General features: G+C 43.4%; 1 protein-coding gene across 1 annotated transcript in view; it reads right to left on the bottom strand.

Moving 5' to 3' along the window:
* The window catches only part of GRK4 (G protein-coupled receptor kinase 4), a 95,101-nt gene extending 67,484 nt beyond the window's left edge, over positions 1-27,617 (bottom strand). Inside the window, 1 exon segment of the mRNA XM_049632619.1 lies at positions 26,947-27,617. Coding sequence (XP_049488576.1) covers positions 26,947-26,998 — 52 coding nt within the window. The 5' untranslated portion in view covers positions 26,999-27,617.
* Between the last annotated feature and the right edge of the window lie 64 nt (positions 27,618-27,681).

The following is a 27,681-nucleotide window of genomic DNA, read 5'->3' as shown; positions in this document are numbered from 1 at the left end:
CAGAGGCGTGAAGGGAGTGAGTCTCTGGAAGATGTGGACGAAGAGTGTCCCCTAGAGAGACAAGACTGGTGGGAAAAGCTCTCAGGTCGTGTTTTTAGCAGATGGCAGGCACACTTGGGGTAAGCGGAACATAGAGAGGTAAGAGTCTCTATGTTGTTTGTACATCTGAAACTAAGGTAACGTTGTGTGTCAACTATACTCAACTAGAAGAAAAGTTTTAATAGATAAGTAAAATAAAAATCTAAAAAGATAATATTTTAGAAAGATCTTTTTAAATAAGCGCCTTAAAAAAAAAATTTGGAACGCCTGAGTGACTCAGTTGGTTAAGCATCCTACTTGGGCTCAGGTCATGATCTCATGGTTTGTGAGTTCGCTCTGTGCTGACAGCTCGGAGCCTGGAGCCGGGAGCCTGCTTCGGATTGTGTCTCCCTCTCTCTCTGCCCCTCCCCTGCTCTCTCTCTCTGTCTGTCTGTCTCTCAAAAATAAACATTAAAAATAAAGCCTCAGAGAAATTAGAACCTTCAATTTTAAGCATTCTGAGGAGCTGAAATTTTACCAAATTTCATCCAAGAGAAAATATCACAGTTTTGGTGAGTGTGATTGGAAAGAATAGGGAAAGCCATGTTCCGGGAAGTGACGAGCTCGGCCTTGACCACCGTGAGCAGAGAACTGAGAGAAAGCCACCTGGAGGACAGCGGCATGGGTGAGCTCAGGAGAGAAGGCCTGGCTAGAGACGCGGATTCGACGGCAGTCTGCCAAACAGATACTGGTTGGACACGCAGGGGCTTCTTCCGTGGCCTTTTTGCTCCTCCTCTTACCCCCCCTCCACCACCCCATTTCAACTGGGATCGGGACTCCAGACTTGTATCGCGACTGTAGACTACACAGAGGTCCCAGAACACCTCAAGGTCAACATGTTCAAATCAGACTCCATTTATCTTCCCCTCGAATTCAACCCTCTTTCCACATACTATGCCTCGAGTGGGCTGCCTACCGTCTACCAGGTGAATGGAGCTGGAAACTGCAGCACTAATTCTCTCTGAAGTGCCCCACCCATTTATTCAGAAGACATTTGCAGCTGAAGTCCCGTGTGCGTGTGCGGGGCACCGTCTGGGCACCAGGCACACAGTGGAGGGTCAGGTGGCCAGCGCTGCCTTCAGAGGCTCTCCTGTCCCCTACTCTCCTTGCCCACGCTATTAAAAGATCATTAGCCTCTTCTTCTGACTGGCCTTCCTACCTCTGGTCTTCCCTTCCAGACCCTCCTCCATACTGCCTTCCACGGTTACTTTCCTAAAATGCAAGTAACAGCCCCCTCCTGAGTCGAGGGATGAAGCAGAATAGAGCACAGCCCTGCCTACCATCATTCCACAGGCACACTATCCCCGAGCCACACTGTCTACAAAGGTCCCAAAGAAGCAAAAGCAGGTTCCATCCTGGACTGTCACTCTGGGCTCATTACTGTAGGCAAATCTCTACTCAGCTCAGGCACAACCACCCCCACACAGCCTGCCCCGCCTTCCTAGGGAGATGCAGGGACTCCTTCCTCTCCATACCTTTTGCGTCTTGAAAACATCTTCATTAAATCTCAATGGCAGGTTCTAGGTTAGTGGCCGCACTCTCAGTGTATCTCCAGCATTCAAAAAATGATCAAAGGAATAAATAAATGGACCTCCAGGTGCCCAGCACTCTACGAGCAGTATACCGCACACAGCAGACACTAAAGGAAAAAGCTGGAGATGCTGACTACAGAGTATGGGTCAGAGGAAGGATGAAACTGCCAAGGTCTAAGAGGAGGAGGAGGAAGTTAGTTTACTGAGTATTTATTATGTGCTGGGCACCTTTCTAGAAGCGTCATAAATATATTGACTCATTGAATCATCCCTCGTCCTATGATGAAAACACTACTACTATTCGCTTTTCTCAGATAAGGGACCAAAGCAAACGGGTCACATAACTTGTCCAACATGCCACAACCAGTGAGATGTGTGGGTCTGCCCCACTCCAGGAATCCTGTTTAATCATTACTGCTATTAAGAAGAAAAATGGTGTAACAAAGCCTTTTTTTAAAAGTACACAAACATTTAAAATAATTTGCCGTAAACACATTTACAATTAAATCATGTTGTGAAATGAAAATAATATTAAACCAACATTTCCCAAACGTTGGAAGTGGTTATGGTGACGGCCCTAATACCAGGCAGCCCTTATTAGCGCTGACTGTAAGCTAGCCACTCCGCTAGAAGATCCCGGTTTGCTCTCACTAGATCCTCCCATCAACCCTACAAGGTGAGTGCTGCTGCTATACAGGTGCAAAGTTGTTTCAATCCTAATTTTATAGGTGAGGAAACTAAGGCACAGGTATGTGAAATAATTGGCCCAAGGCATTATAAGCAGTAAACAGAGAAGCTGGGATTTGAGCCCATGTAATCACACTGGCCGAATGGGGACATCCCCTTTGTCACAATAGCTCAGTTTTTCTATCGGTAATTAGGACCACCAAGGGAAATGCATCCGGTGACCAAGAACTGGACCGAATAGCTCTCCGGCCTACAAATTCTGCTGGATGTTAAGAGGTTTAGGACTTGGTTTTCTACTATGAACACCATAATTATGTTTATAACATATTCTGGGATATTATATGCCATCCCGAGTACAAGACACGCCAGAAAATCACAATCATTAATTTGGCATGTGTTATCCCAATCCATTTGTAAATCTGTGTGTGTGTGTGTGTGTGTGTGTGTGTGTGTGTGTGTGTGTGTGTATGGCTTTGAACAATATATTGCTTTAGAGGAAGATTCTTTTTTGTTTTGTCTTGTTGTTTTTATTTATTTTTGAGAGAGAGACACACAGACAGACAGAGCACGAGTAGGGGAGGGGTAGACAGCAAGGGAGACACAGAGTCTGAAGCAGGCTCCAGGCCGTTGAGCTGTCAGCACAGAGCCCGACGTGGGGCTCAAACCCACAAACCGTAAGATCATGACCTGAGCCTAAGCCAGACGTTTAACCGACTGAGCCACCCAGGCCCCCCTGGAGGAAAATTCTTAACCTGGCATCCACAGGCCGATATCAGGGTGTCCCTGAATTTGGACAGAAAAAAACTCACATTTAGCTTCACTAACTTCTGGCCAAAACTCATCATTTCTGCCAACCACAAATGTAGGCAAGAGTACCACAATATTAGTAGTACCTGTGACTTCATCACCAAGAAAATTTGGATTTTTCTATCATGTTACAGTTGTCAGAAATAACTCAAAATGTCATTTACACTCACACTGCTTTGAAATTACAACATCGGTGCCAGATCGTCCACAAGGGCTCAGGTGACGGGGCCAAGCAACCCCTAGGCAGCTCTGTGCCTGGTCGTTAATCGTTCAGACTCCAAATGGCAGGTCCCACGCTCTCACGTGGATTGTCTAGTGACTCCCTACAACTGTGTTGATGGACGCACGGAAGCAGCTGTGTCAAAGGCCACCCCGCAGCTTCAAAGCCCCACTCGGACTAAACAATGACACCCTTCACACGGACAGATCTTTAAAGGACAAGGCTTTAACTTGCCTAGGTATTGCCTTGCTGCTTAATGCTCAGATAACAAAGCACTTCTTATAACACTAATCCATTAAATTTTACAATTATTTCAATATAATTGACTTCTGTTACAATCATATGTATATTATTTTATTTAGATTAAGAACTCCTACTCTAGAGGTTGCTAAATTAGCAGGAATGGTGTGTTACTGCATACACCACCCTACAACTTTTCCTACACAGCTCAGGCCATTTTGACACAGATTATCCACTTGTCCCAAGTGGGCTCCATGCTCCTCCTACCCCCAGCCCCCAGCCTCCAGCCTCGTGACCTTTGCCTTCCTTGTTTCATGGCCCAAAAAGCTCTTCCTCAGCAAAGCTAGATCCCTCATCTCAGGTCTTTTCTTCTGGCCACCCAGTCTGAACTTTCATGTCCTACCCCCACGCCTAACCCTTAGCATCCCCCTTCTCTGCTTTACTGTCTCTTCTTAGCCCTTATCACCATCCACCACGCAATCTACTTAAGGTATGCTATTGAGGACCTGTGTCTTCACAACATTAGAGACACCTTGAAGAGAGGGGTTTATCTGTGTTATTCACAGTCATAATCCCAATAGCTACACAAGCACCTGGCATAAAATAAGCATTCAGTAAACATTTGGTGAATAAATGGATTTGTTTTAAATACTATATAAATATCCTATTTATCTATTTCCCATTAATAGTCATTTAATGTTCCTGGTTTCCAGTATTACAAATAATGTTACAACAAATATTCTTATAAATGTCTTCTTTACCACCATTTCTGCAGAGTGTAGACCTAGAAGAAGAGTTTTTGACCTGGGACATTGATGAGTACTTTTCACTTGTTCTCCAAAACCGTTGTCAGTTACCATGATTTCTTAAAATACAGCACACACACTGGGTGTAATTCCCTTGATAGGAGCCACTCAGGATTGCTTTTCACACGTACTGTTAAGTTTGTAGTCAAAAATAAGACACGTTCTCTTCCTTGAGTTTAAAACAACTTTGGTTAGTCAGAAGAAGAGCTCCATGGAGTGGAGAGGCTGAGAGTAAGCCAAATAAACGTAATTCACTTCCCTCTTAAAATCAGTTATAACCACAGGGCTCCAGAGTCTTCCGTAAGAGTCTTCCCAAACTCTTATCATACCACAGAGTTGCAGACACAAATGTGATGGTGAGAATCAGGCATTCATGTTGAGCAGGGGGTCTCTCAAAGGTACACTGTGGTCACTGCATTCAGCAGGAAGCTACCTGCTGAAGCTGGCCGAGCCACCATCAGCCCGGGTTCTACATGACTGAACAACAGCACTGCCACCCAGCTGGACCATCTGCCTGGACTCTTGCAGGACAGAAAGAACTTCTACTAAGTTGGAGATTACACTGGGGATCTATATGTTCTGTCAGTTCAGCCTACCCTAAATAATAAGGTGTGTTTTGATGAACAGGACAGCACTAGCATGGGACTTGGAATATTAGAAGATAAAAATGAACATGGCTGGATTTATCTGAAAATAAAATTGTTTATTAACATGCTCACCACTGACTTATGTTTAGTAGCAACATCACTTAGTCAACTCAGAAGACAGTAAGAACCACAAAGAAAAAGGACCTCTGCAAAGCACAAAGTCAACATGCTGAAACTTGCACATTTTATTTACTCATAAAAGAATTTCTTAGGCCCTGATGTCTTCTCTTATTTTATGTACAATTCTTATTATTTGGCTTTGATTTCCTATACCACAACAAATTAGAAACAGAAAGTTACTAAAGAAAAAAAATACTTGTAATAGGTAATTTATAGACAGATCTATGTGACAGCACCTTGAAAGAATATCCACAAAACAGCATAAAAAGGAAATGTAAGCATTCAAAGCACAGCATCGAGGCCACCTGGTATGGGGATAAAGAGGCACGTGCCACAGGCCTTAGAGCAGCTTTTAACATATGGAGGATCATAATATGCCCTTAAGTTATCCAAAAGAAATTAATTTAGGCTGTATTTAATAAAGGCAGAAAGGGTCCACTGTAGAAATGCCAATTTTAAAATGTCAATGCTCAAGGAAGTAAACCCTAAATGACTCCGACACCTCAGAGGCTAGAATACCATATTTCCTGGTTTCAGAGAGCAAAGGTTTCTATGTATTTCATGAAATAAATGTCTTTCATTGAACCAAAAGAAAAAAATCCACCAGTCCCTCTCCAAAGCCCTGGTGGCCTATTAGACCAAAACCCCACTGGGGTTTCTACCCCAGTTCTTTCTCATCCCATGATAAAATCACAGGGATTTTGTTATTTCACCAAACAGAAGAATGAAAAAGGAGGATGGAGAGGATACATCAGATTTCCCTGTAGGTACCTTACTTGATCAAGTCTGTTTCCACCAATACTTCCTGAGAAAGGCTATTGCAATGCAAAAGAAGCAGGGTGCACAATCTTAGAATAAAGGGTGGTCTGCCAACCACACAGATGTGCTTATTGAAAACTCAGTACAGTGTTTCGCTATTCCCACCCAACTATGTCAATGAAAATTTTCCCCTGGTAACTTCTGTCCCAGGAGAGACGGAACCCCAACAGATATTCTACTCTTCCATACCCTTAACTGCATGGTCCACACGGGGCTTTACTTACATACAAGTGCCCTCATCTTGTCTGGCTCACTGATGACCCATTTCCCTCATACCTCCCACAAGTCATCTTTTTCCAAGTATTTCTCTAAAAGGTCTGTGAAGAGGAAGGAAGGGATTGGTGAACAGGCAGCCCCAGTGCTCCTGATGCAGAAGAGCCAGCAAGGTATACCAGTCTCCACCAAGGAAGAGCACAGGCTGGGGCCGCAGGTGCTGAAGAGCCCTGGCCAGGACTCCAGGTTCAGTTTGGCCTCTGGCCCCCGAGCCAGAGTCCAGGACAATGATAGGTCACTTCCCAGAGCCACAGGCTGACAGGGAAGCAGCATACCCTTCCAGGCCGGGTTCTCCTTGTGTGAGTGAAAATGGCTGGTCATAGGATATCTATCCAGTGATGAAGCAGGAGCAAAGCTGTGACAGAAACAGAGCTGGCATCTCCTGTGTCATTTTCTTGGTAAAGTTCCCTAATTTCGATTTCCTGAGTTATACGGGCTCATCAATTCATATGAGCTCAAGTTAATGATTTTGGTGTACTGATTTAACTCTTCAGAAGAAAAATAGTGACAGCAAAACACTGCATGGTGTCCGTCCAGCACATCCTTCCAGGTTATCAGATTCTAGCCTTCCTTGTCTCTGAGATGTTGTGCAGCTTTCTGCAAACTGTGGGTGACAGGCAGACATGGAAGCTGTTTTGTCTGGTAGCTCCCATGCACTTCTCTTCCCTCTGTAGGAAAATCAGTTTGCCTGGATTTGCAACAATTCCTTTTGCCATGTAAACTTGAGCCTTTGACTTCATTTGAATTGATTATAACATCTGCCTGGTTCCCTATGTATGAGTCAAATAAAACATATGTTCATTTTAATTTTATCTATATGAGCATAATTTTACCTTTCTCTAGCAATTTTAAGATTCCTTATTCCTAGCCAAGCTATATCCATGGCATCGGTAGTGATGTCCCTTTTAATTTCTGGTATTAGTAATTTGTGTCTTCTTTTTTCCTTAGTCTGGTTAGAGGCTTACAGATTTTACTAATCTTTCAAAGAGTCAGATTTTCACTTTATTTCCTGTCTTGGGTTTCACTGATTTCTACTCTAATATTATTCCTCTTCTTTTGATTTGCTCTTCTTTTTCTAGTTTCCGCGGTGGGAGCTTAGATTACTGATTTTAGATCTTCTGGGGGTTTTTTAAATTTTTTTTTAAATTTTAATGTTTATTTTTTGAGAGAGAGAGAGAGAATGAGCAGGGGAGAGGCAGAGAGAGAGAGGGAGACACAGAATCCAAAGCATGCTCCAGGCTCTGAGCTGTCAGCAAAGAGCTCGATGCGGGGCTCTAACCCATGAACCATGAGATCATGACCTGAGCCGAAGTCAGAGGCTTAACCAACTGAGCCACACAGGCACCCAAGATTTCTGTTTTAATATATGCATTTGAAACTGTAAATTTCCCTCAAGCACTGCTTTTGCTATGTCCCACAAATTCTGATGTTTTGTTTTCATTTTCACTGAGTTCAGAGTATTTTTTTAGTTTCTCTTGAGATTTCTTCTTTGGCCCCCATATTATTTAGAAGTGTGTTGCTTAAACTCCAAGTATTTGGGGATTTTCCAGCTGTCTGTTATGATTTCTAGTTTAATTCCACTGTGGCCTGAGAGCAGATATTGTATGATATCTATTCTTTTAAATTTGTCACCATGTGTTTTATGGCCCAGAATATGGACTGTCTTAGAGAACGTTCCATGTAACCTTGAGAATAATGTGTATTCAACTTCTCCTTGCAGTTCTATCAGTTTTTGCTTCATGTATTCTGACTATATGTTGTTAGGCACATACACGTTAAGGATTGCTACATCTTCTTGGAGAATTGACCCTTTTATCATTATGTAATGCCCCTCTTTTTTTTTTTAACGTTTATTTATTTTTGAGACAGAGAGAGACAGAGCATGAACAGGGGAGGGTCATAGAGAGGGAGACACAGAATCGGAAACAGGCTCCAGGCTCTGAGCTGTCAGCACAGAGCCGGATGCGGGGCTTGAACTCACTGACTGCGAGATCATGACCTGAGCCGAAGTCGGCCGCTTAACCGACTGAGCCACCCAGGCGCCCCTGTAATGCCCCTTTTAATCTTTGATAACTTTCTTTGCTCTGAAGTTTAAACTGTGTGAAATTAATATAGGAACTCCCACTGTCTTTGATTAGTGTTATCATGGAATACTTCTCTCCATCTCTCTTTTTTTTTTTTTTTTTTTAATTTGAATTCAAGTTAGTTAACATACAGTGTGGCCTTAGCTTCAGGAGTAGAACCCAGTGATTCATCTCTTCCATGAGCATCCAGTGCTCATCCCAAAAAGTGCCCTCCTTTTTAACCCATCCATTTAACCCATCTCCCTACCCACCTCCCCTCCAGCAGCCCTCAGTTTATTCTCTGTATTTAAGAGTCTCTTATGGCTTGCCTCCCTCTGTTTTTATCTTCTTTTTCCTTCCCTTTCCCTATGTTCATCTGTTGAGTTTCTCAAATTCCACACGAGTGACATCATATGATATCTGTCTTTCTCTGACTTATTTCATTTAGCATAATACCCTCTAATTCCATCCACATTGTTGCAAATGGCAAGATTTCATTTTTTTTCATCATCCAGTAGTATTCCATTGTGTATGTATACCACATTTTTCTTTATCCATTCATCAGTCAATGGACATTAGGGCTCTTTCCATAATTTGGCTATTGTTGATAATGCTGCTATAAACTATGGGGTGCATGTATTCCTTTGAAAGAACATCTTTTATCCTTTGGATAAATACCTAGCAGTACACTTGCTGGCTCATAGGGTAGTTCTATTTTTAATTTTTTGAGGAACCTCCATACTGTTTTCCAGAGTGGCTGCACCGGTTTGCATTCCCATCAGCAGTGCACAAGAGTTCCTCTTTCTCCGCATCCTCGCCAACATCTGTTGTTGCCTGAGTGGTTAATTTTAGGCATTCTGACAGGTGTGAGGTGGTATCTCATTGTGGTTCTGATTTGTATTTCCCTGATGATGAGTGATGTTGAGCATCTTTTCATGTGTCTGTTAGCCATCTGAATGTCTTCTTTGGAAAACTGTCTATTCATGTCTTCTGCCCATTTCTTCACTGGATTATTAGTTCTTCGGGTGTTGTTTGGCAAGTTCTTTATAGATTTTGGATACTAACCCTTTATCTGATTTGTCATTTCCAAATATCTCCTCCCATTCCATTGGTTGCCTTTTAGTTTTGCTGATTGTTTCCTTTGGTGTGCAGAAGCTTTTACCTTGATGAGGTCCCAGTAGTTCATTTTTGCTTTTACTTCCTTTGTCTCTGGAGACATGTCAAGAAGTTGCTGTAGCTGAGGTCAATGGGTTGCTGCCTGTTTTCTCCTGTAGGATTTTGATGGGTTTCCTGTCTCACATTTAGGTCTTTCATCCATTTTGAACTTATGTGTGTGTATGGTGTAAGAAAGTGGTCCAGGTTCACTCCTCTGAATATCGCTATCCAGTTTTCCCAGCACCATTTGCTAAAGAGACTGTCTTTTTTCCATTGGATACTTTCCTACTTTGTCAAAGATTAGTTGGCCATATATATGTGGGTCTATTTCTGGGTTCTCTATCCTATTCCATTGATCTATGTGTCTGGTTTTGTGTCAATACCATACTGTCTTGATGATTACAGTTTTGTAATACATCTTCAAGTCTGGAATTGTGATGCCTCCAGCTTTGGTTTTCTTTTTCAACATTACTTTAGCTATTCAGGGTCTTTTCTGGGTCCACACCAATTTTAGGATGGTTTGTTCTAGCTCTGTGACAAAAGCTGGTGTTATTTTGATTGGGATTGCATCGAATGTGTAGATTGCTTTGGGTAGTATCGACATTTTAAACAACATTCGTTCTTCCAATCCATGAGCATGGATTGTTTTTCCATTTCTTTGTGTCTTCAATTTTTCATAAGCTTTCTATAGTTTTCAGTGTACAGATCTTTTACCTCTTTAGTTAGGTATATTCATAGGTATCTTATGGTTTTTGGTGCAGTTGTAAATGGGGTTGATTCCTTAATATCTCTCTCTCTGCTGTTTCATTGTTGGTGTATAGAAATGCAACTGATTTCTGTACATTGATTTATATCCTGCGACTTTGCTGAATTCATGGATCAGTTCTAGCAGTTTTTTGTTGGGAGTCTTTCCAGTTTTCCATGTAGAGTAGCATTTCATCTGTGAAGAGTTAGAGCTTGACTTCTTCCTTGCCAATTTGGATGTTTTTACTTCTTTTTGTTGTCTGATTGCTGAGGATAGGACTTCCAGTACTACGTTGAAGAACAGTGGTGAGAGTGGACATCACTGTCGTGTTCCTGATCTTAGGGGGAAAGCTCTCAGTTTTTCCCCACTGAGAATGATATCAGCTGTGGGCCTTTCACACATGGCTTTTATGATGTTAAGGTATGTTCCTTCTATCCCTACTTTCTTGAGCGTTTTTGAAAGGATGCTGTATTTTGTCAAATGCTTTTTTCTGCACCCATTGAAAGGATCATACATCTCTATTTTTATCTACATGTGTTTTATATTTAAAGTGGGTTTCTTATAGACAACACGTAGTGGGGTCTTACTTTTCTGTCCACTCTGACAATCTCTGTCTTTGACTGTTGCACTTAGACTGCAGATATTTAAATATCATACAATACAGGCATACCTCAAGGACATTGTGGGCTCAGTTCCAGACCACTGCAATGAAGCATATATCACAATAAATACAAGTGGAATTTTTGGTTTCCCAGTGCATATAAAAGCCATGTTTACACTACTATACTGCAGTCTATTAAGTAATAGCATCATGTCTTTAAAAAATGTACATACCTTAATTTTAAAATACTTTATTGTTTTTTTTTTCTAATTTTTTTTTAACGTTTATTTACTTTTGAGACAAAGAGAGACAGAGCATGAACGGGGGAGGGTCAGAGAGAGAGAGGGAGACACAGAATCTGAAACAGGCTTCAGGCTCTGAGCTGTCAGCACAGAGCCCGATGCGGGGCTCGAACTCACTAGCCATGAGATCATGACCTGAGCTGAAGTCGGACGCTTAACCGACTGAGCCACCCAGGCGCCCCTAAAATACTTTATTGTTAAAAAATGCTATCATCTGAGGTTTCAGTAAGTCAATCATTGATCACACATCACCATAAAAATTATAATAATTTTAAAGTTTGAAATATTACAAGAATTACCAAAATGTGACACAGAAACATAGAGAAAAAAATGCTGCTGGAAAAATGGCACCAAAAGACTTGCCACGGGATTGCCACAAACCTTCAATTTGTAAACAGTACAGTGTCTGCAGAGCACAAAACAAGATATGTCTGTAGTTGGATTAATCTCCACCATATTTTTACTAGTACTTGTCATCCTTATCTTTGTTCCTCTTATTGTCTTCCATGTATATATCTGTTCCCTGTTAGCTGATAGCTGATAGAGCAATTAAGAATAAGAGAAACAAATCTTCACTTTACCTTCACTTATTCATTTTCTGATGCTCTTCATTTCTTTATATGTAAAGTTTCTGAGTATATTATTTTCTTTCTCTCTGAACAATTTCTTTTAACATTTCTTGAGAGGCAGGTCTACTGGCAACACATTCCCTTGGTTTTTGTCTGGGTAAGTCTTCATTTCTCCTCACTTTTGGAGGATACTTTCACGGGGTACAGAATTCTAGGTTGGTGAGTTTTTTCTCCCAATACTTTAAATGTTTCACTCCCGTCTTCTTCCTTGCATGGTTTCTGAGAAGAAATTGGATATAATTCTTATCTTTGCTCCTGTACAGATGAAGTGTTTTTATCTGTGGCTTTTCTCAAGATGGCTTCCTTATTTTTTAGTTCCTGAAGTTTGAAGATGATATTCCTAGGTGTAGTTCTTTGGTATTTATCCTGTTTCATGTTTTCAGAGCTTCATGAGTCTGTGGCTTGGTGTCTGACATCAATTTGGGTAAAGTCTCAGTCATTATTACTTTTAATACTTCCTCTGTTCCTTTCTCTTTCTGCTCCTCTCAGCATTCCTGTTATGCCTTTTACAGGTGGTTGTCCCACAGTTTTTGGATATTCTGTCCTAATTTTGTTCAGTCTTTTTTTCTCCTTGCTTTTGTTTTAGGAATTCTCAGTTATTATCCTCAAGCTCAGAGATTCTTTCCTCAGCCCTGTCCAATCAATTAATGAGGCCATCAAAGGGATTCTTCATTTGAAAAAAAAAAAAATTTAGGGGCACCTGTGTGGCTTAGTTGGTTAAGCATCCAACTCTTGATTTCAGCTCTGGTCATGATCCTAGGGTTGTGGGAGCAAGACCTGCGCTAAGCGTGGAGGCTGCTTAGGATTTTCTCTCTCCCTCTTTGCTCCTCCCCAGCTTGCGCAGTCTGTCTCTCAAAATAAACATTAAAAAAAATGTTTCTTATTATTTGACAGCAAGATAACAAGCAAGTGGGGGGAGGGGGGGAGAGAGAGAGAGAGAGAGAGAGAGAGAGAGAGAGAGAATCTTAAACAGGCTCCATGCCCAGTGTAAGGCCCAACATGGGACTCCATCACACAACCATGGATCATGACCTGAGCAGAAATCAAGAGTCAGATCCTCAAACTGAGCACAGTGGGCTTGCTCAGTGGGCAAACTGAGCCACCCATGTGCCCTAAAAGGATTCTTTGTTATTGTTTTGGTTTTTCTTACCACTAGCATTTCTTTTGATTCTTAGAATTACCATCTCTCTGCTTATGTTATGCATCCGTTTTTGCATGGTGTCTACTTTTTCCATTAAAGCACTTAGAATATTCAGTTTTAAAAAATTCCTGGTCTGATAATTCCAACACATCTGCTTTTACTCTGCTTGGTCTGGGAGGTCATGACAAGAGTTCAAAGGAGAGGGATGACATCTTGACTTAAATTTTAATAGGATCACTCTGGCTTGTATGTAAAGAACAGACTATAAGGTCAGAAAGCCAAAAGCTGAAACCAAGTAGCAGTCAACTGCAGTCTTCCAGGTGAGAGAGGTTGATGGTTTGAGCCATGCTGAAAGCAGTGGAGGCAATGAGAGGTCAGATTCTTTATATTTTGGAGGGAGATCTAAAAATATTTGTCCAAGGGCTGGATGTGGGGAATTGAAAGTAAGGAGTTAAAAGTCAACTACAAGATTATTGGCCTGGGTATTAACTGAAATACAGAAGGAAAAAATTGGTGTGCATGGGTGTTAAGAGTTTAGTTTTGACTGTGTGCGTGCGTGCGTGCGTGTGCGCGCGCGCACATGCACCTATGAGGTTTTCCAAGTCAAGTGGGCAATATCAAGTGGGCAAGTGGAGAATGAGCTGCAGTGCAGTGGACAAGTCCAGTCTGCGGATTTCAATTTGAGAGATCACAAGAGAGTGAGTGTGGATAACGAAGGTGAGATTCCACGGCCTGAGCCTTCAGAATACTTCCATGTGAAGAGGTCCAGAGAATGAGGGGCGACCACTCAAGCAGTCTGAGAAGGGCAAGCACTGAAACAGCAGAAAAACACAGAGGCTGGTCTAAAAGGACATATTGACTCAGGAAACCCCCATGATGGGCTATGTCAAGGGCAGCCCACAGGCATAGTAAAATGAGGACTGAGAACTGACCCTGGTGATCTGGACAAGGGTGGTTTTAGGGAAGTGGTGGAGGGGAGAGCTCAGAACCCAGCACATAATTCACTGACAATTTCCCGTTTAAAGAGTAAATGACACACACACAATAGTGCTCACACCATGCACATCCAAACACAGGGCATCATCCACATTTCACTAAATGTAGCAGCGCACACAGACAGACCCTGTGCCACCTGGGTAAGCTATGGCCACAAAAGACCCCCTTCTCCCTAGACAACGCTCCCTGGCTTGGTCTGAAGAATATCACCAGGTGAAAGACAGAAGAATGGGGTCTCCACAGGTGTCTCTGTCACTTTGGACTGCTATAACAGAATACCATAGTCTGGGGGGCCTGAACAGCAAACACTTACTTCTCAGAGTTCTCTTACTTCTCAGAGATCAAGGTGCCAGCAGATTCACTGACTGGTGAGGGCCCTCTTGCTGCTTCGTAGATGGCTATCTTCTCATTATGTTCTCACATGGCCTTTCCCTGCTGCGTGCACTCGAAGAGAGATCTCACGTCTCTCCCTCTTTCTATAAGGACACTAATTCCATCATGAGGCCCCCACCCTTATGACCTAATGCAACTACAATTATCTTCCAAAGGCCCTACCTCCAAATGCCATCACACTGGGGATTAGAGCTTCAATTATTAAATTGTGAGAGGACAGAAACTTTCACTTCATAGCGGCAGGCTTGGGGCACACATGCCGGTGAACCTGAGCAGCACCTCCCGTGCATGCTCTCTCAAAATAAATAAACTTAAAAAAAATCTCAAACAAATAAAAAATGTCACACTTAAGATGTTAACTAATGGAACCATTGTGATTATCATTTCTCTCCCTTCCTGCGGTTATGTTACTGTAATACTCAAGTTGACCAATGCATAATGTGAAATGAAGAGCCTTGAATGTTCTTCATACACAACCTCAACTACCTAGCATTCCTATAAGGTAAGCAAGTCATGGAAAATAATTTTACACACAGAAAAATGAAGTATCGACAGACCTAGTGTCTTCAAATGCTGGAGTGGCCCCCCCTGGGAAACGACAGACCTTGGAGACTGGACGACCTTTCTGCCCCTCCCCCCACAAGATCACAGCTCATCTCTCATGTTTTAAACTCAAGCTTAACGAAGAAAAGATTCCTTTGAACTAATTTAATTTTGAAATGCTTCTGCATTTATGGTAAAATATAAACAAAGCACAGGGCTATTTGCTGCTTTTTTGGTTTCAAATCATTTCCACTTACGTTCAAAGATGAACATAAATGATCAGTATTGCGGTTTTCCCCAATCTTTCTTGCTTGTGTTCAACTGCATTACTATAGCCAGTAGTGGCCATACTTTTGGAAAGCTTTATATTATACATGCATCTCACAGGTACATATCTTCTCAGGTAATAAAGGCATTTGAAAAGCACATGATTATAAGACCTAAAGCCAGGGTGCTTGGATTTGATCTGACCCCACTGTTCACTTGCTGTGTGATCTGGGCCCAGCTGTTAGCTTCTCTGGACCGTTTGTTATTTTTTAATTTGCAAACAGAATTACTAAAACTATCTTCTTAAAGAGTCATCAGAATGAAATGAATTATTATATAAAAACAGAGGTTCGTACATTTCAAATAGTCAAATATTAGCTATTATGATTATATAAGACTATCAAGCCACAGGAAAAATGGTAGCAAAATACATACCAAAAAAAGTCCCATAAGATGTAAAATAGGGACTAAAACTTAAGTACTAAAAGAATGAGATTATTAGACTGGATAAATCAGCAAAATCCAGCGGGATGTTGTTTACAAGAGACATCTGAAGCATTCAAAAAATACCAAAAGGCAGAGAAAAACAGCACAAATTAGCGGGGGCAAGAGAAAAAAAAGCAGGTATAATAACAGACATGCCAGATGAAAATACAATTTAAGGCAAATGCACTGGTAGGGATAGAGATGCACCTTACATAGTAATAAAAAAAAATAATAACCAACAAGAAGATACCAAAATCATTAAGTAGTAAATGCTTAACAGTGTCTTGAAATAAAAATCAACCAAATTAGGGAAATCAAATTTGATAAATCCACAGCCTTAATGGGAGATTTTATCAAACCTTTATCATAAACTGATTAATCAAGCAGACAAAAAGCAATAAAAATAGAGGCTATTTATATAATAATATTACAAATTTGACCTAATAGATAATTGTACAGGGTCTTACCCAGCAAATAAAAAACACATATTCCTCCTCGGGACAGGTAAAACAGTTATAAAAATTGACCACGTACAGACCACAAGGTATATTTCAACAAATATCAAAACATTATTATCCTTAACACCATATCTTCTGATCATATATAATTAAATTACCACCAATAAAAAAGATCATTTAAAAAGGTGCCACAAGTTTAGAATTTCTTAAAAATCACATTCAAATAATCAAGGTCTAACAAAGAAATCGCAATGAAAATCACTAAACATAACTGAAATGAAAAACCTACATTAAAAAAATCTTGCAGGCTCCTGTTAACACAATACTTAAAACTTAAGAGTTTTGGGGCGCCTGGGTGGCGCAGTCGGTTAAGCGTCCGACTTCAGCCAGGTCACGATCTCGCGGTCCGTAAGTTCGAGCCCCGTGTCAGGCTCTGGGCTGATGGCTCGGAGCCTGGAGCCTGCTTCTGATTCTGTGTCTCCCTCTCTCTCTGCCCCTCCCCCGTTCATGCTCTGTCTCTCTCTGTCCCAAAAATAAATAAAAAACGTTGAAAAAAAAAAATTAAAAAAAAAAAAAAACTTAAGAGTTTTACACTTACTATAAAAGAAGGAAGTTTAAAAAGTAATAGGTTAAGCATTCAACTTGAGAAGCTAGAGGCAAATCAAAATAAAGAATACAATATAAGCAAAAATTAATAACCTGGAAGGCAAACATAATACAGCAAAGCACACGAAACCAAAAGCTGGTTCATTGAAAAGTTTAATAAAAAAAAAATCTTTTACAAGCCTAATAAAAATAAAAGACACACACAAGTAATATTCTAAATTAAAAATATCACAGTTGCAATTGTAAAAATAGCAAGAAAATGTTACCAATAACATTTGTGCTAAATAAATTTGAGAACTTAGGTGAAAATAATTTTCTCAAGGGAACCCTCTTGTGCTGTTGGTGGGAATGCAAACTGGTGCAGCCACTCTGGAGAACAGTATGGAGACTCCTCAAAAAACTAAAAATAGAAATACACTATGATCTAGCAATTGCACTACTAGGTATTTACCCAAAGGATACAAAAATACAGATTTGAAGGGGTACATGCAGCTCAATATTTATAGCGGCATTATCAACAATGGCCAAACTATGAAAAGACCCCAAATGTCTACCAGCTGATGAATGGATAAAGAAGAGGTGGTAAAAATATATACAATGGAATATTACTCAGCAATTGAAAAGAATGAAATCTTGCCATTTGCAACATGGATAGAGCTGGAATGCACTATGCTAAGCAAGACGAGTCAAATAGAGAAAGACAAATACCCTATGATTTCACTCATGTGTGGAATTTAAGAAACAAATCAGATGAACACATGGCAAGGGGCAAAAGAGAGAAGAGAGGGAAACAAACCACAAGAGGCTTTTAAGGATACAGAACAAACTGGAGGTTGATGGTGGGATGGGGTAGGGGATGGGCTTAGATGGGTGACGGGTACTAAGGAGGGCACTTGTGATGAGCACTGGGTGTTGTAAGTGATCAATCACTGAATCTTACTCCTGAAACCAATATTGTACCATGTAACTAAATTTTAAAAAATTTTCTTAGAAAACATAAATTGCCAGATCTACCTTGAAAAGAAATGGTCCTGAATATCACAACAAGTATTAAAGAAACTAAATTGATAATAAAAAGAACCATCCCTATCCCTGCTTCCTAGGCAAGAAGGTCAGGATGGGGGATGAGGGAGACACCAACCTCAGGCAGTTTCATAAAGGTTTACCAAACATTTAAGGAGCAGAGAGGTCCTAACTTATAAAAAAATTCTTCCTTATAAAAAAAAAAAAAAACACAACACTTTTTAACAGACACAATTTTCACAATAATATGCACCAATCTTAACACTATGGCTCTACAACCTCATAATTACCAGCAGGATCAATACACATTTTCATCATCCCATAAAGTTCCCTCTTGCCTCTTCGGTGACAATCCCTCCCTTCTTCAAAGCAATCAGCATCCCAATTTGTATTATTGTGGATTAATTTCACTTCATACTACTGGAACCATTAAGGATTGTTCTCTCTCCTGATTCTTCTTCCTTAACATGATGCTCCTGAGACTGGTCTGTGCTCTTGCATATACTGGCAGCTCTTTCTTTTTTTACCACCACATTGCGTTACGCGTATCAGTATGTCTCTATCCGTCCTCTTATTGATGAACATTTGGGTTGTTTCCAGTTTGAGATTGTTATGAACAAAGCCGCTGCGAACATTCTTGTACTAGACTTTCCGTGGACACATGCCCATTTTACTGGGTATACCTTGAAAGAGAATCACTGGGTCACTGGGTAGGTGTGTGTTTAACTTTATTAGAAACTGCCAGTTTCCCGAAACGGTTCTCCTGTTTCACACTCCACCAAGCAGCACGGGAGAGTTGTAGCTGCGGCTACTCCAGGTCTTTGCTAACGCCTGATTATTGCTGAGGTGTGCAGGTGGCGTCCAGAAGCTGGAAAAGGCAAGAAAATGGATTCCCCCACAGAACCTCCAAAATGAATCTCTAATAGCGCTCCACCTGTATTAAGGATTAACTCGCTTCAAGCTCTTGTGCTCCTTGTGTGCTGACCTAACTCCCTTGGTCTATAGCAGAACTAACCTCTTTCCTTGAGATTTGCGGACCACTGGCCTGGAGGAGTGAAGGACCAAACTTTTCCAGAAGGTAAGGCTGACCACCTTCAAAAACAGCTGCCACTGATGCCAGTGAGTCTGTTCAAGGTCATGCCAACAGACCACTGACTAACTGCCTGAGCACCTGCTTCTCTTGCATGTAGCCCCCCTCCCTTTTCCTGTGCCTTCCCCTCGAAAGCCTTCCAACTTGGCCTGGACAGGGAAGATCGTCTTTGAGACGTCTGTCCACTTGTCTTCCCAGCTTGCCGGCTTCCTGACTGATGCAACCTTTCCCATCGGTACTGGTCTCTCGAGTGTTGATTTTTGAGAAAGCAGACAAACCTGAGCTCAGAACTGGTTCTCTGTCTGGTAACAGATTCCCCCTAGAAGCTCCAGAAAGCAACACAGCCCTTCTGCCATCTTGATGCTAGCTTAGTGAGACCCATTTCAGACTTCTGATCTCCAGAACTGTAACACAACAAATCTGTGTTGTTTGAAGCCGTTTAGTTTTTTGCGGTAACTTGTTACAGCAGCAATAGGAAAACTAATAGAGCAGGTGGGAGAATGGGAGATTTGTGCCATGTGTACTTAGTATCCCGATTATATAAAAAACTGCTATAAATCAGTAAGATATTCTGCCCTCATTTGTGCAGAAGATATGAAGAAGCAATTCATGAAGAGGAAAGCTAAATCACCCTCAATATGAAAAGATGTTTAATTGGGAAAATGCAAATTAAAACAGCATTATAGACTGATTTGTATCCCATCTCCTCCCCCTCACACTCACATGTTGAATCCCTAACCCCCAGTGTAAACCGTACTTAGAGATGGGGTCTTCAGGAAGGGTCAGCCAGTTAGGGCTCTAATCTGACAGGTGTATTCACAAGAGGAGTCACCAGAAAACCGCTGTCTCTCAGTGTGAACCCAGAGGAAAGGCCACGTGAAGACACAGGGGGAAAGCAGCTTTGTACAAGCCAGAAAGAGTCCTCACCGGAAACCAACAATGCTGGTAAGTTGACTTTGGATTCCCAGCCTCCATAACTATAAAAAAACAAACAAAAAACACAAAGAACAAAAACATTTCTGTTGTTTAAGCCGCCCAGTCTGCGTTATTTTGTTATGGCAGCCCAAGCTGCCCAAACAGTAAGATAATATTCCATGTCCTTCAGGAGCAAAAGTTTTACAGTCTGATAATTCTCTGATTTTTTTTATTATAGGTTGTTTGGAAACCTTTTTCTTCTACTTTTTTTTTTTTTAAAGTTTATTTATTTTGAGAGAGAAAGAGGCAGAGAGAGAGGGTGAGAGAGAATCCCAAGCAGGCTCCGCATCATCAGTGCAGAGCGCGATGCTGGGCTGGAACTCATGGAACTGTGAGATCATGACCTGAGCCAAAACCAAGAGTCAGACACTTAACCGACTGAGCCACCCAGGCACCCTGGAAAACTTTAAATTAGTGGAACAGAATCAGCTCAAAGAGAATTCTGTCCCTAGCTCTACAAGTGGACATTAGCAGGCTGTCCTTTCAAGAGGAAACACGCTGTGTTTAACCCAATGGAGAACTTGAAGGAAAGACCACAAGCATGGAAGGCAAATGTAATAAAAACAGGGAGCAGAGAGGGGGCTCCAAGTCCCCTCCTTTCAGACTCAGAGTGACCTCAGTAAGGCCCTGCCCCATCGCCAAACGTCTACCATCACTTTCGGATCTGGTATAGGCTCCCTCTCAGTGAACAATGCTGTTGGCTCTTTAGTTCTCGTTGCTTAAACACAGACAACGTCTCCGGACTTCTCGTTAGATGAGAATACCGCGCCCCCCCCTCCCCTGCCACAACCCAACTTCCGTCAACTGTGCTTTCATGCTGTCCAACCAGCCAAGGAGCGACACTCCCACATCTAGAAAGCTAATTTCATGCCAGAAACTAAATACAAAACATCAACTCATTTCCATTGAAGCAGTAAACTGAGGAAGTCTTTCAACAGACAGCATTACATGATTGGTTAGAACATGAGTTTGGGGCCAGATAGACCTGGGTTGAAACCTAACACTCCCATTTACTAGTGACGTGACCTCGATCAAGTCACTTCACTTGCCCTTCCCCCATCTGTCAAAGGGGATAAACACCTGCCCCTGGCGGGGGGGGGGGGGGGGATGCTACCAGTTCAGCAGCCTTGTCAACCTCGCAAATGTGCTAGCATCGTCTGTCCAAACAACTCACAAGAAGAGATCTAGGTTTACCATGCAAACACTCAGGCACAATGTCTCTGCCAGGAAGTGAGACAAATCAGCACAGGAGTAAGGGGGCAGGAAAGGTAGTACTACCATGTGTTCTTTGAACTAGAAACTCTTTCAATTTGGTAAAAACAGAGAGTTTACCCTCTAAAAGGAAAATGTACGGGCATGGCCTTTTGCTAACATCCTAACTAGTTGTGGCTAACCCTGCTGCTGTCTCCGCTAGTGATGAGCATGTAAATATTGAGAGAACTACAGATTGCGTTATAGGTATAATTAAATATTTTAATACTGATTTGCTAAAAACAAGAATATTAAATTCAAAATGAAATAAGAACTACTCACCACTTCGAAGTATGGAGCCAACTGACATTCCAAAAATTGAATACAATCTCAATTTCTGTTCCAGAAATCCAGACTAGTTCCAGATCGCTAGTCTAAAAAAACAGCTTGGTTTGAAGCCTTAATTTCTGGTTATCACCAGTATTGAAAGAATTCCTGAGATGTGCTCTTTTGTCACCAGTCATCAGTTGGCATTTGTGGAGGTGGGAGCTAGCACAGTGCTAGATGCTGGTGACACAGAAAGGGACACCCAAGCTGTCCTGAATCAGCCCAGTGCAGTAACAGCTCATCCTGGGCGTGGCAATGGCACAAAAGATGGAATGATCAAGTCTCTTGCAGGAGTGTTGAAGTTTCCAGAAAAGACACCCAAGCCGGAACATGAAGGAAGAACAAGACTTCACCGGGTAGGAAGGCATCGAGTAGTCACATACACTTAGCAGCAAATAGACAAGGAGAGAAGAGCAGGTCACTGAGGTCAGGTAGGACTCTGTGGGCCATGATGCACTAAGGGGTTTATACTTGACCCAGAATGGAGGTCTAAGGCCAAATTCTAAACAGAAGATTAAGAGAACAAATCTGTGTTTTAGAAAGAGTGTTCTAGCAGCACTGGGGATGAAAAAGGAGGAAAAAAGTCTGGAAATTCTTGCCCTCAGTCAATTGAAGAGGTATAGAAGACCATCAGGGTGGGGGCTGGGGGGTGGGGGTGGTGTCTAAGTGAAAATAGAGACAAAGAGACAGACATGAGAAATAACAAAGGTCAAGGATAAATGAGATTCAAGCACCTCCAGCATGGAAGAATTTAGGAAGAGGAAAGCTATGCTTTTGGGAAATCTAAGAATGAGAACAGACTACAGACAAAGAGCCAGGTTCAAGGTCAGTTAACACAATTGCACGTTAAAGTACCAGTTCTTCATTATGACACTGGACAGAACAACAAAATCTACAACCACAACTACTACTATTTACTGAGCACTTTCTGAGCGCCAAGCACTGTGCCACATTATCACAAGCAATCCTCTAACCTTGTGAAGTAGAATTATTATCTGTCTGGTTTTATGGGTTAGGAGAATGAAGGATAGGACTAGCTGAAATAATGCCCTTAAAGAATTTAGCATGCTGCCTGGACAGAGCAAACCCTCACTAATGTTAGCTATCATTATCAACCACTAGTCTCTAAGCAAGCTGGGAACACACTTTATTCCCTCCAAGTCCAACCAATCCTTTTGTTTTCAACATGAATTTCACCCCCTCTTTCTTGAATTTAGCAAAATAACAAATCACCCCCTTAATCTCCAATTGTTTACCAAGTACCAATTATATGGCCAGCCAGCACTGAAAGGGATAAAATGAAGGTAAGAGCTATGCCCTGCCCATACAAAGATTGCAAATTAGCCGGGAAAAGAATCATTGACTATGTTGTTGTGAACCCCAAGTTCCAAATTTCCAAAGGGCAGAGAACGCCCCTGAGCTGGAAGAACAGAGCAAGCTACAAAGAGGAAGGCAAACTGGATTCTGAAGGGTGGAAAGAATTGAGCAAGAAAAAAGCAAGGAGGGCCGACTGCACACGTTGGAATGGTAAGCATTCAAGAACACGTCCAAATGAATACAAAAGTTATTTTTTACAACAAAAAATGCATTAAGTAGCTCTTGGGTGTGGGATCAAATTAAGTGCAATGAAGGAAACACAAATATTGGCCACTATACCTCTGGAATCAAAGGGTTTATAAGCTATTTCCAGAGATTCCTTGCAACCAAAATCCTGGGGAGCCTCAACAAGGGCATAAATGAGAACAGGGATGGGGTGCCCAACTTCGGCTCAGGTCACGATCTCACAGTTCATGGGTTCGAGCCCCTCATCGGGCTCTGTACTGACAGCTCAGAGCCTGCAGCCTGCTTCAGATTCTGTGTCTCCCTCTCTCTCTGCCACTCCCCCACTCGTGCTCGGTCCCTCAAAAATGAATAAACGCTAAAAAACATTTTAAAAAATGATAACAGCGATATTAACTATGCGTCAGATGCTAAAAAAACAACTGGTAAATAACACTATCATCTGCAATCAGAATGGAATTGCTATGAAAAGGCCAAAATCCATATTAAACATACATATATTTTATTCTTCCCTCTCTATTTACGCTGTCAGTTTCTCTAAGAGAAAATGGGGCGAATGTCTCTTTATAAGTATGATGTAAACAATTTAAGGTTATCATTTAGAGCTATGAAAGGTAACAGATGTATTACATAGGAAAAAAAAAATCCTAAAAGTTGGGGGCGGGGGGGAAGCAGTGATTTTGTGTTTTATTTTATTAACAGTATGATCATTTTCTACCTTTTTTTTTTAATGTTTATTTTTTTGAGAGAGAGACAGAGTGTGAGTGGGGGAGGCAAAGAGAGAGGGAGACACAGAATCCGAAGCAGGCTCCAGGCTCTGAGCTGTCAGCGCAGAGCCTGATGCAGGGCTCAAACCCACAGGCCGTGAGATCATGACCTGAGCCGAAGTCGGTTGCCCAATCGACTGAGCCACCCAGGCACCCCCATTTTCTGCCTCCTTAAAGTGTGCTGGCAGAGTGACAAACCACTTTGTCGATGTAGCTTTATCTCCCAACATTCCTGAAAAGGAGGAACGGTTTTAACAAATCCTCTTTGTTTGTTTGTTTTTTTTTCTTTTAAACAAATCTGTTGGAGACCAGAAAAAGACACTGAATTTATTTGAAACAAATCGAGAAAACGGCCTCACTCATACTATTAAGCCAACAGTGTAATTCCCAAGGCCAACATATAACTGCTTTGCTATGTACACTCCTTTCAAACGTTAACTTTCTAATGCGTGCGCCAGAAACACATGAGGAACCAGCCATGAACACACATGTCCAAGAAGACCCTTGCTAGGAGACAGTCTAGGAGCTTCTAAAGCAAATAAGCTGCTTTGACTTGGAAGAACAGCCCTCAGTTATAACCAACACTCAGCATATAGTCCTGTATTTCTGATATTTCATATTCAACTTCTCTGAGCATCAACCACACTGACAGAATGACTCTTTCTGAACACAGGAGTAAGCACTATCTGCTGACAGGGGCAGACCTTGTAAGAATCACAACATGACGGCTTAATACTTTAAGGAACAAAATTTAAAACTCTTTTGAAAGTATGCAGTCCTAGGCTTTATGGCAGGAAATACTGGTTTCAAGTATTTAGCACTTACAAAGCCCTTATATTCACCTCATCACTTAACCTCTACAGCACCGTAAGGAAATCTGCTCGATATAACAGTCCATTTTTGTACATTATACTCAAAGAGGATGGTACAATGGAAAGAAAACAGGTTTAGTATGGGTTTCCACAGATCCAGATTTCCACGGATCATGGTTCACCTTTTTTTTTTTTTTTTAACTTTTTTTTTTATTTTTTTTTTTCAAAGATAATAATTTATTTTTGGGACAGAGAGAGACAGAGCATGAACGGGGGAGGGGCAGAGAGAGAGGGAGACACAGAATCGGAAACAGGCTCCAGGCTCCGAGCCATCAGCCCAGAGCCTGACGCGGAGCTCGAACTCACGGACCGCGAGATCGTGACCTGGCTGAAGCCGGACGCTTAACCGACTGCGCCACCCAGGCGCCCCTAACGTTTATTTTTGAGAGAGACCGAGCATGAGCCGGGGGAGGGGCAGAGAGAGAATGGGAGACACAGAATCCGAAGCAGGCTCCAGGCTGCAAGCTATAAGCACGGAGCCTGATGTAGGGCTCGAACTCACAAACCATGAAACCGTGACCTGAGCCGAAGTCGGACACTCAACAGACTGAGCCGCTGGGGTGCCCAGGATCATGGTTCACTTCTATGACCAATCTGGAGTTCAAAGTGAGAAACACGAAACACAATCAAATGCTCCACTGAAACGTACTGCTCTCAGGGACTTCCCGCTGCCTTAACAGAAAAATAAGACCTACTTTCTTCCCACCCATCTTCACTCTTCAAAATAATGCAAGTTAGGGGCATCTGGGTGACTCAGTTGGTTAAGCGTCTGGCTTCAGCTCAGGTCACGGTCTCATGGTTTGTGAGTTTGAGCCCCTTGTCCAGCTCTGTACTCGCAGCTCAGAGCCTGGAGCCTGCTTCAGATTCTGGGTCTCCTTCTCTCTCTGCCCCTCCCCCAGTTGTGCTCTGTCTCTCAAAAATAAATAAATGTAAAAAAAAATTTTTTTTTTAAGAATGCAAGTTAGCACACAAAAATATTTGAGAAAATGAATTTCCTGTTTTCAACTCTTAATATGAGAAACACTTTACAAAACAAAAAATACACTACTTCTTAATTCTGGATCCTTCTATGTAAACCTAACTTAGGTAGCTAATCCTCTGCACCTGTCACTCTTACTTCAAGAACTCCTGTTGACTGTTTCTGAGTTGTCTCCACTGAGTTGAGAAATCAGGCACTTTCTGATGAAGCTCTTTCCTCTTAAAAACACACTTAGGACACAAATGGCAAGGGGAGAGCATTAAAAAGTAAACAAAACCCAAAGATCTGAAGTAGCTGTATTCCACATTAAATTCTCTCACAGAACGTTATTCACTATTTCAATCACAAGATGAGTTTATTGATGTTTCCCAGCAAGCATCCCAAGTGACCAGGAGGACCACTCCACGGACACGGGCGCCCAGGATGGGACTCCAGCCCTGGGAGACTGTGCATAGCACTCCTTCCATACGGTCTTCACTCCGGAGTCGTGGCCAACGCGGTACCTCCGGCGGCCATTTCCCGCCATCGCGCGCAAACACCAGGCACCTGCTCCGTCACCCACTCGGTAGGAGCAAAGGGGCTGAAGAACCGCAGGTGGGTAGCTGTGCCGCCAGCTCTCCACTCTCTTGGGAGGCAACAGAAGGACGGTCGGGGCCAGGGCCACCTCTGAGCCAAAGGGCTGGGTCAACTGTGCCTTTTCGTGGACATGAGGCTGAATTCGTACCAAACTGTTGAATCTGCCACCACGTCCCGCCTGGTAAAACCCACTCCACACACCACGAAGCCTCAAAACCAAGTCAGATCAAACCTCAAAACCAACAAGCTATGCTAAAATAACAGTCCAGGGGCGCCTGGCTGGCTCGGTCGGCCGAGCGTTTGACTTCGGCTCAGGTCACGATCTTGCAGTTCGTGAGTTCGAGCCCCGCGACGGGCTCCGTGCTGACAGCTCAGAGCCTGGAGCCTGTTTCGGATTCTGTGTCTCCCTCTCTCTCTCTGCCCCTCCCCCCCCCTCACTTTGTCTCACTCTGTCTCTCAAAAATAAATAAATGTAAAATAACAGTCCAAAAAGACTAATGGAAGGTCCTCGCTTAGGGTCGTTAACAGGATCGTCTTCTTCGTCCTTTAAAGACCGCAAAGGCACGGCTGTTTCTTGCCGGCTTCACTCGGTGGTCTGGCTTCCTCCTCCCAGGACAGGACCCCGCCAGCCTGTGCTGACGCACTGGAGGCTGCAGGACAGAGCAGGTTCACACCGACAAGAGTGGGGCGCAGGCCAGCGTTACTTGGGCCCACAGGTGCTGAGAGGGGTGCAGGGCGGCGCGCAGAGCAGCCTAAGGCACCCAAGCTGACTCCTCGCTGTCTGGCCGCTGCGAATAGTGAGACGGAGCGGACGGTGGCTCGGGGCTTTGCGGGGATCGGGGTTCCCGGTCAGGGTCGGGGCTCCTCGGAGGATCTGAGTTTGCGGGGCGTCGGGCGCCCCTGTGCACCCACCTTGGCGCGCTTTCAGCAGCAGCGTGTTGGCCAAGAGGTTCTCAAGCTCCATGGCCCCTGGCCGCCGCCGCCGCCGCGGCCGCCTCCGCCGCTGCCGGGCTCGGTGTGTGCGAGGGGGAAGGGGAGACGGAGAGGGCTCTGGCGCCTCCGGGCATCGCTCGCAGGACGCCACCCGCTCGGGAGGGTCCACAGCGGGCCCGGGGGAGCTGCCCCGCCGCCGCCGCCGCCGCCGCCGCCGCCGCCGCCGCTCCAGCTGTCGCGGCTCCGGCTGCTGCCCCTCCAGCCGCCGCCGCCGCCGCCGCCGCCGCCGCCGCCACCAACCGCTTTGCTGCCTCCGAGACCGCCCGCGACGCCGCAGCTGCTTCGGAAGCTGCTGGCGCCGGCCCGGGGAGCCCTTGCCCTCGCGGCCCGGGCTTCCAGAGGGCGAGATGCTGGGGCGAGGGGAGCTGGCAGCCCGCCTACCGCCGGAATCTGCGCTCACCTTCCCCGCGCCGGGGCCCGGGCTCTCGGCCCCATCGCCCGAGTCTGGCAAGGGCAACGCTCTCCTCAGGGCCCGGCTCCCCAGCCGCCCGGAGTCTCCGCCGAGCCCCAACCCAGGGAGGGGCTCAGTGGCCGGGGCTCCCCGCCCCCCGGCGGCGACGGCTACGGCCGCCGCCGCCGCCGCTACCCACTCTCACAGCGGCCGGTTCCCAGAAGAGGGAGCTCGGGTGCACCTCTCGCCGCGGTGCGGCGCCG

Source organism: Panthera uncia, chromosome B1, assembly GCF_023721935.1.
Source record: "Panthera uncia isolate 11264 chromosome B1, Puncia_PCG_1.0, whole genome shotgun sequence".
In the NCBI taxonomy this organism is placed as follows: Eukaryota; Metazoa; Chordata; class Mammalia; order Carnivora; family Felidae; genus Panthera; species Panthera uncia.
Note: the sequence above shows the minus strand (reverse complement) of the source record. Positions and strands in the feature narration are given on the sequence as shown.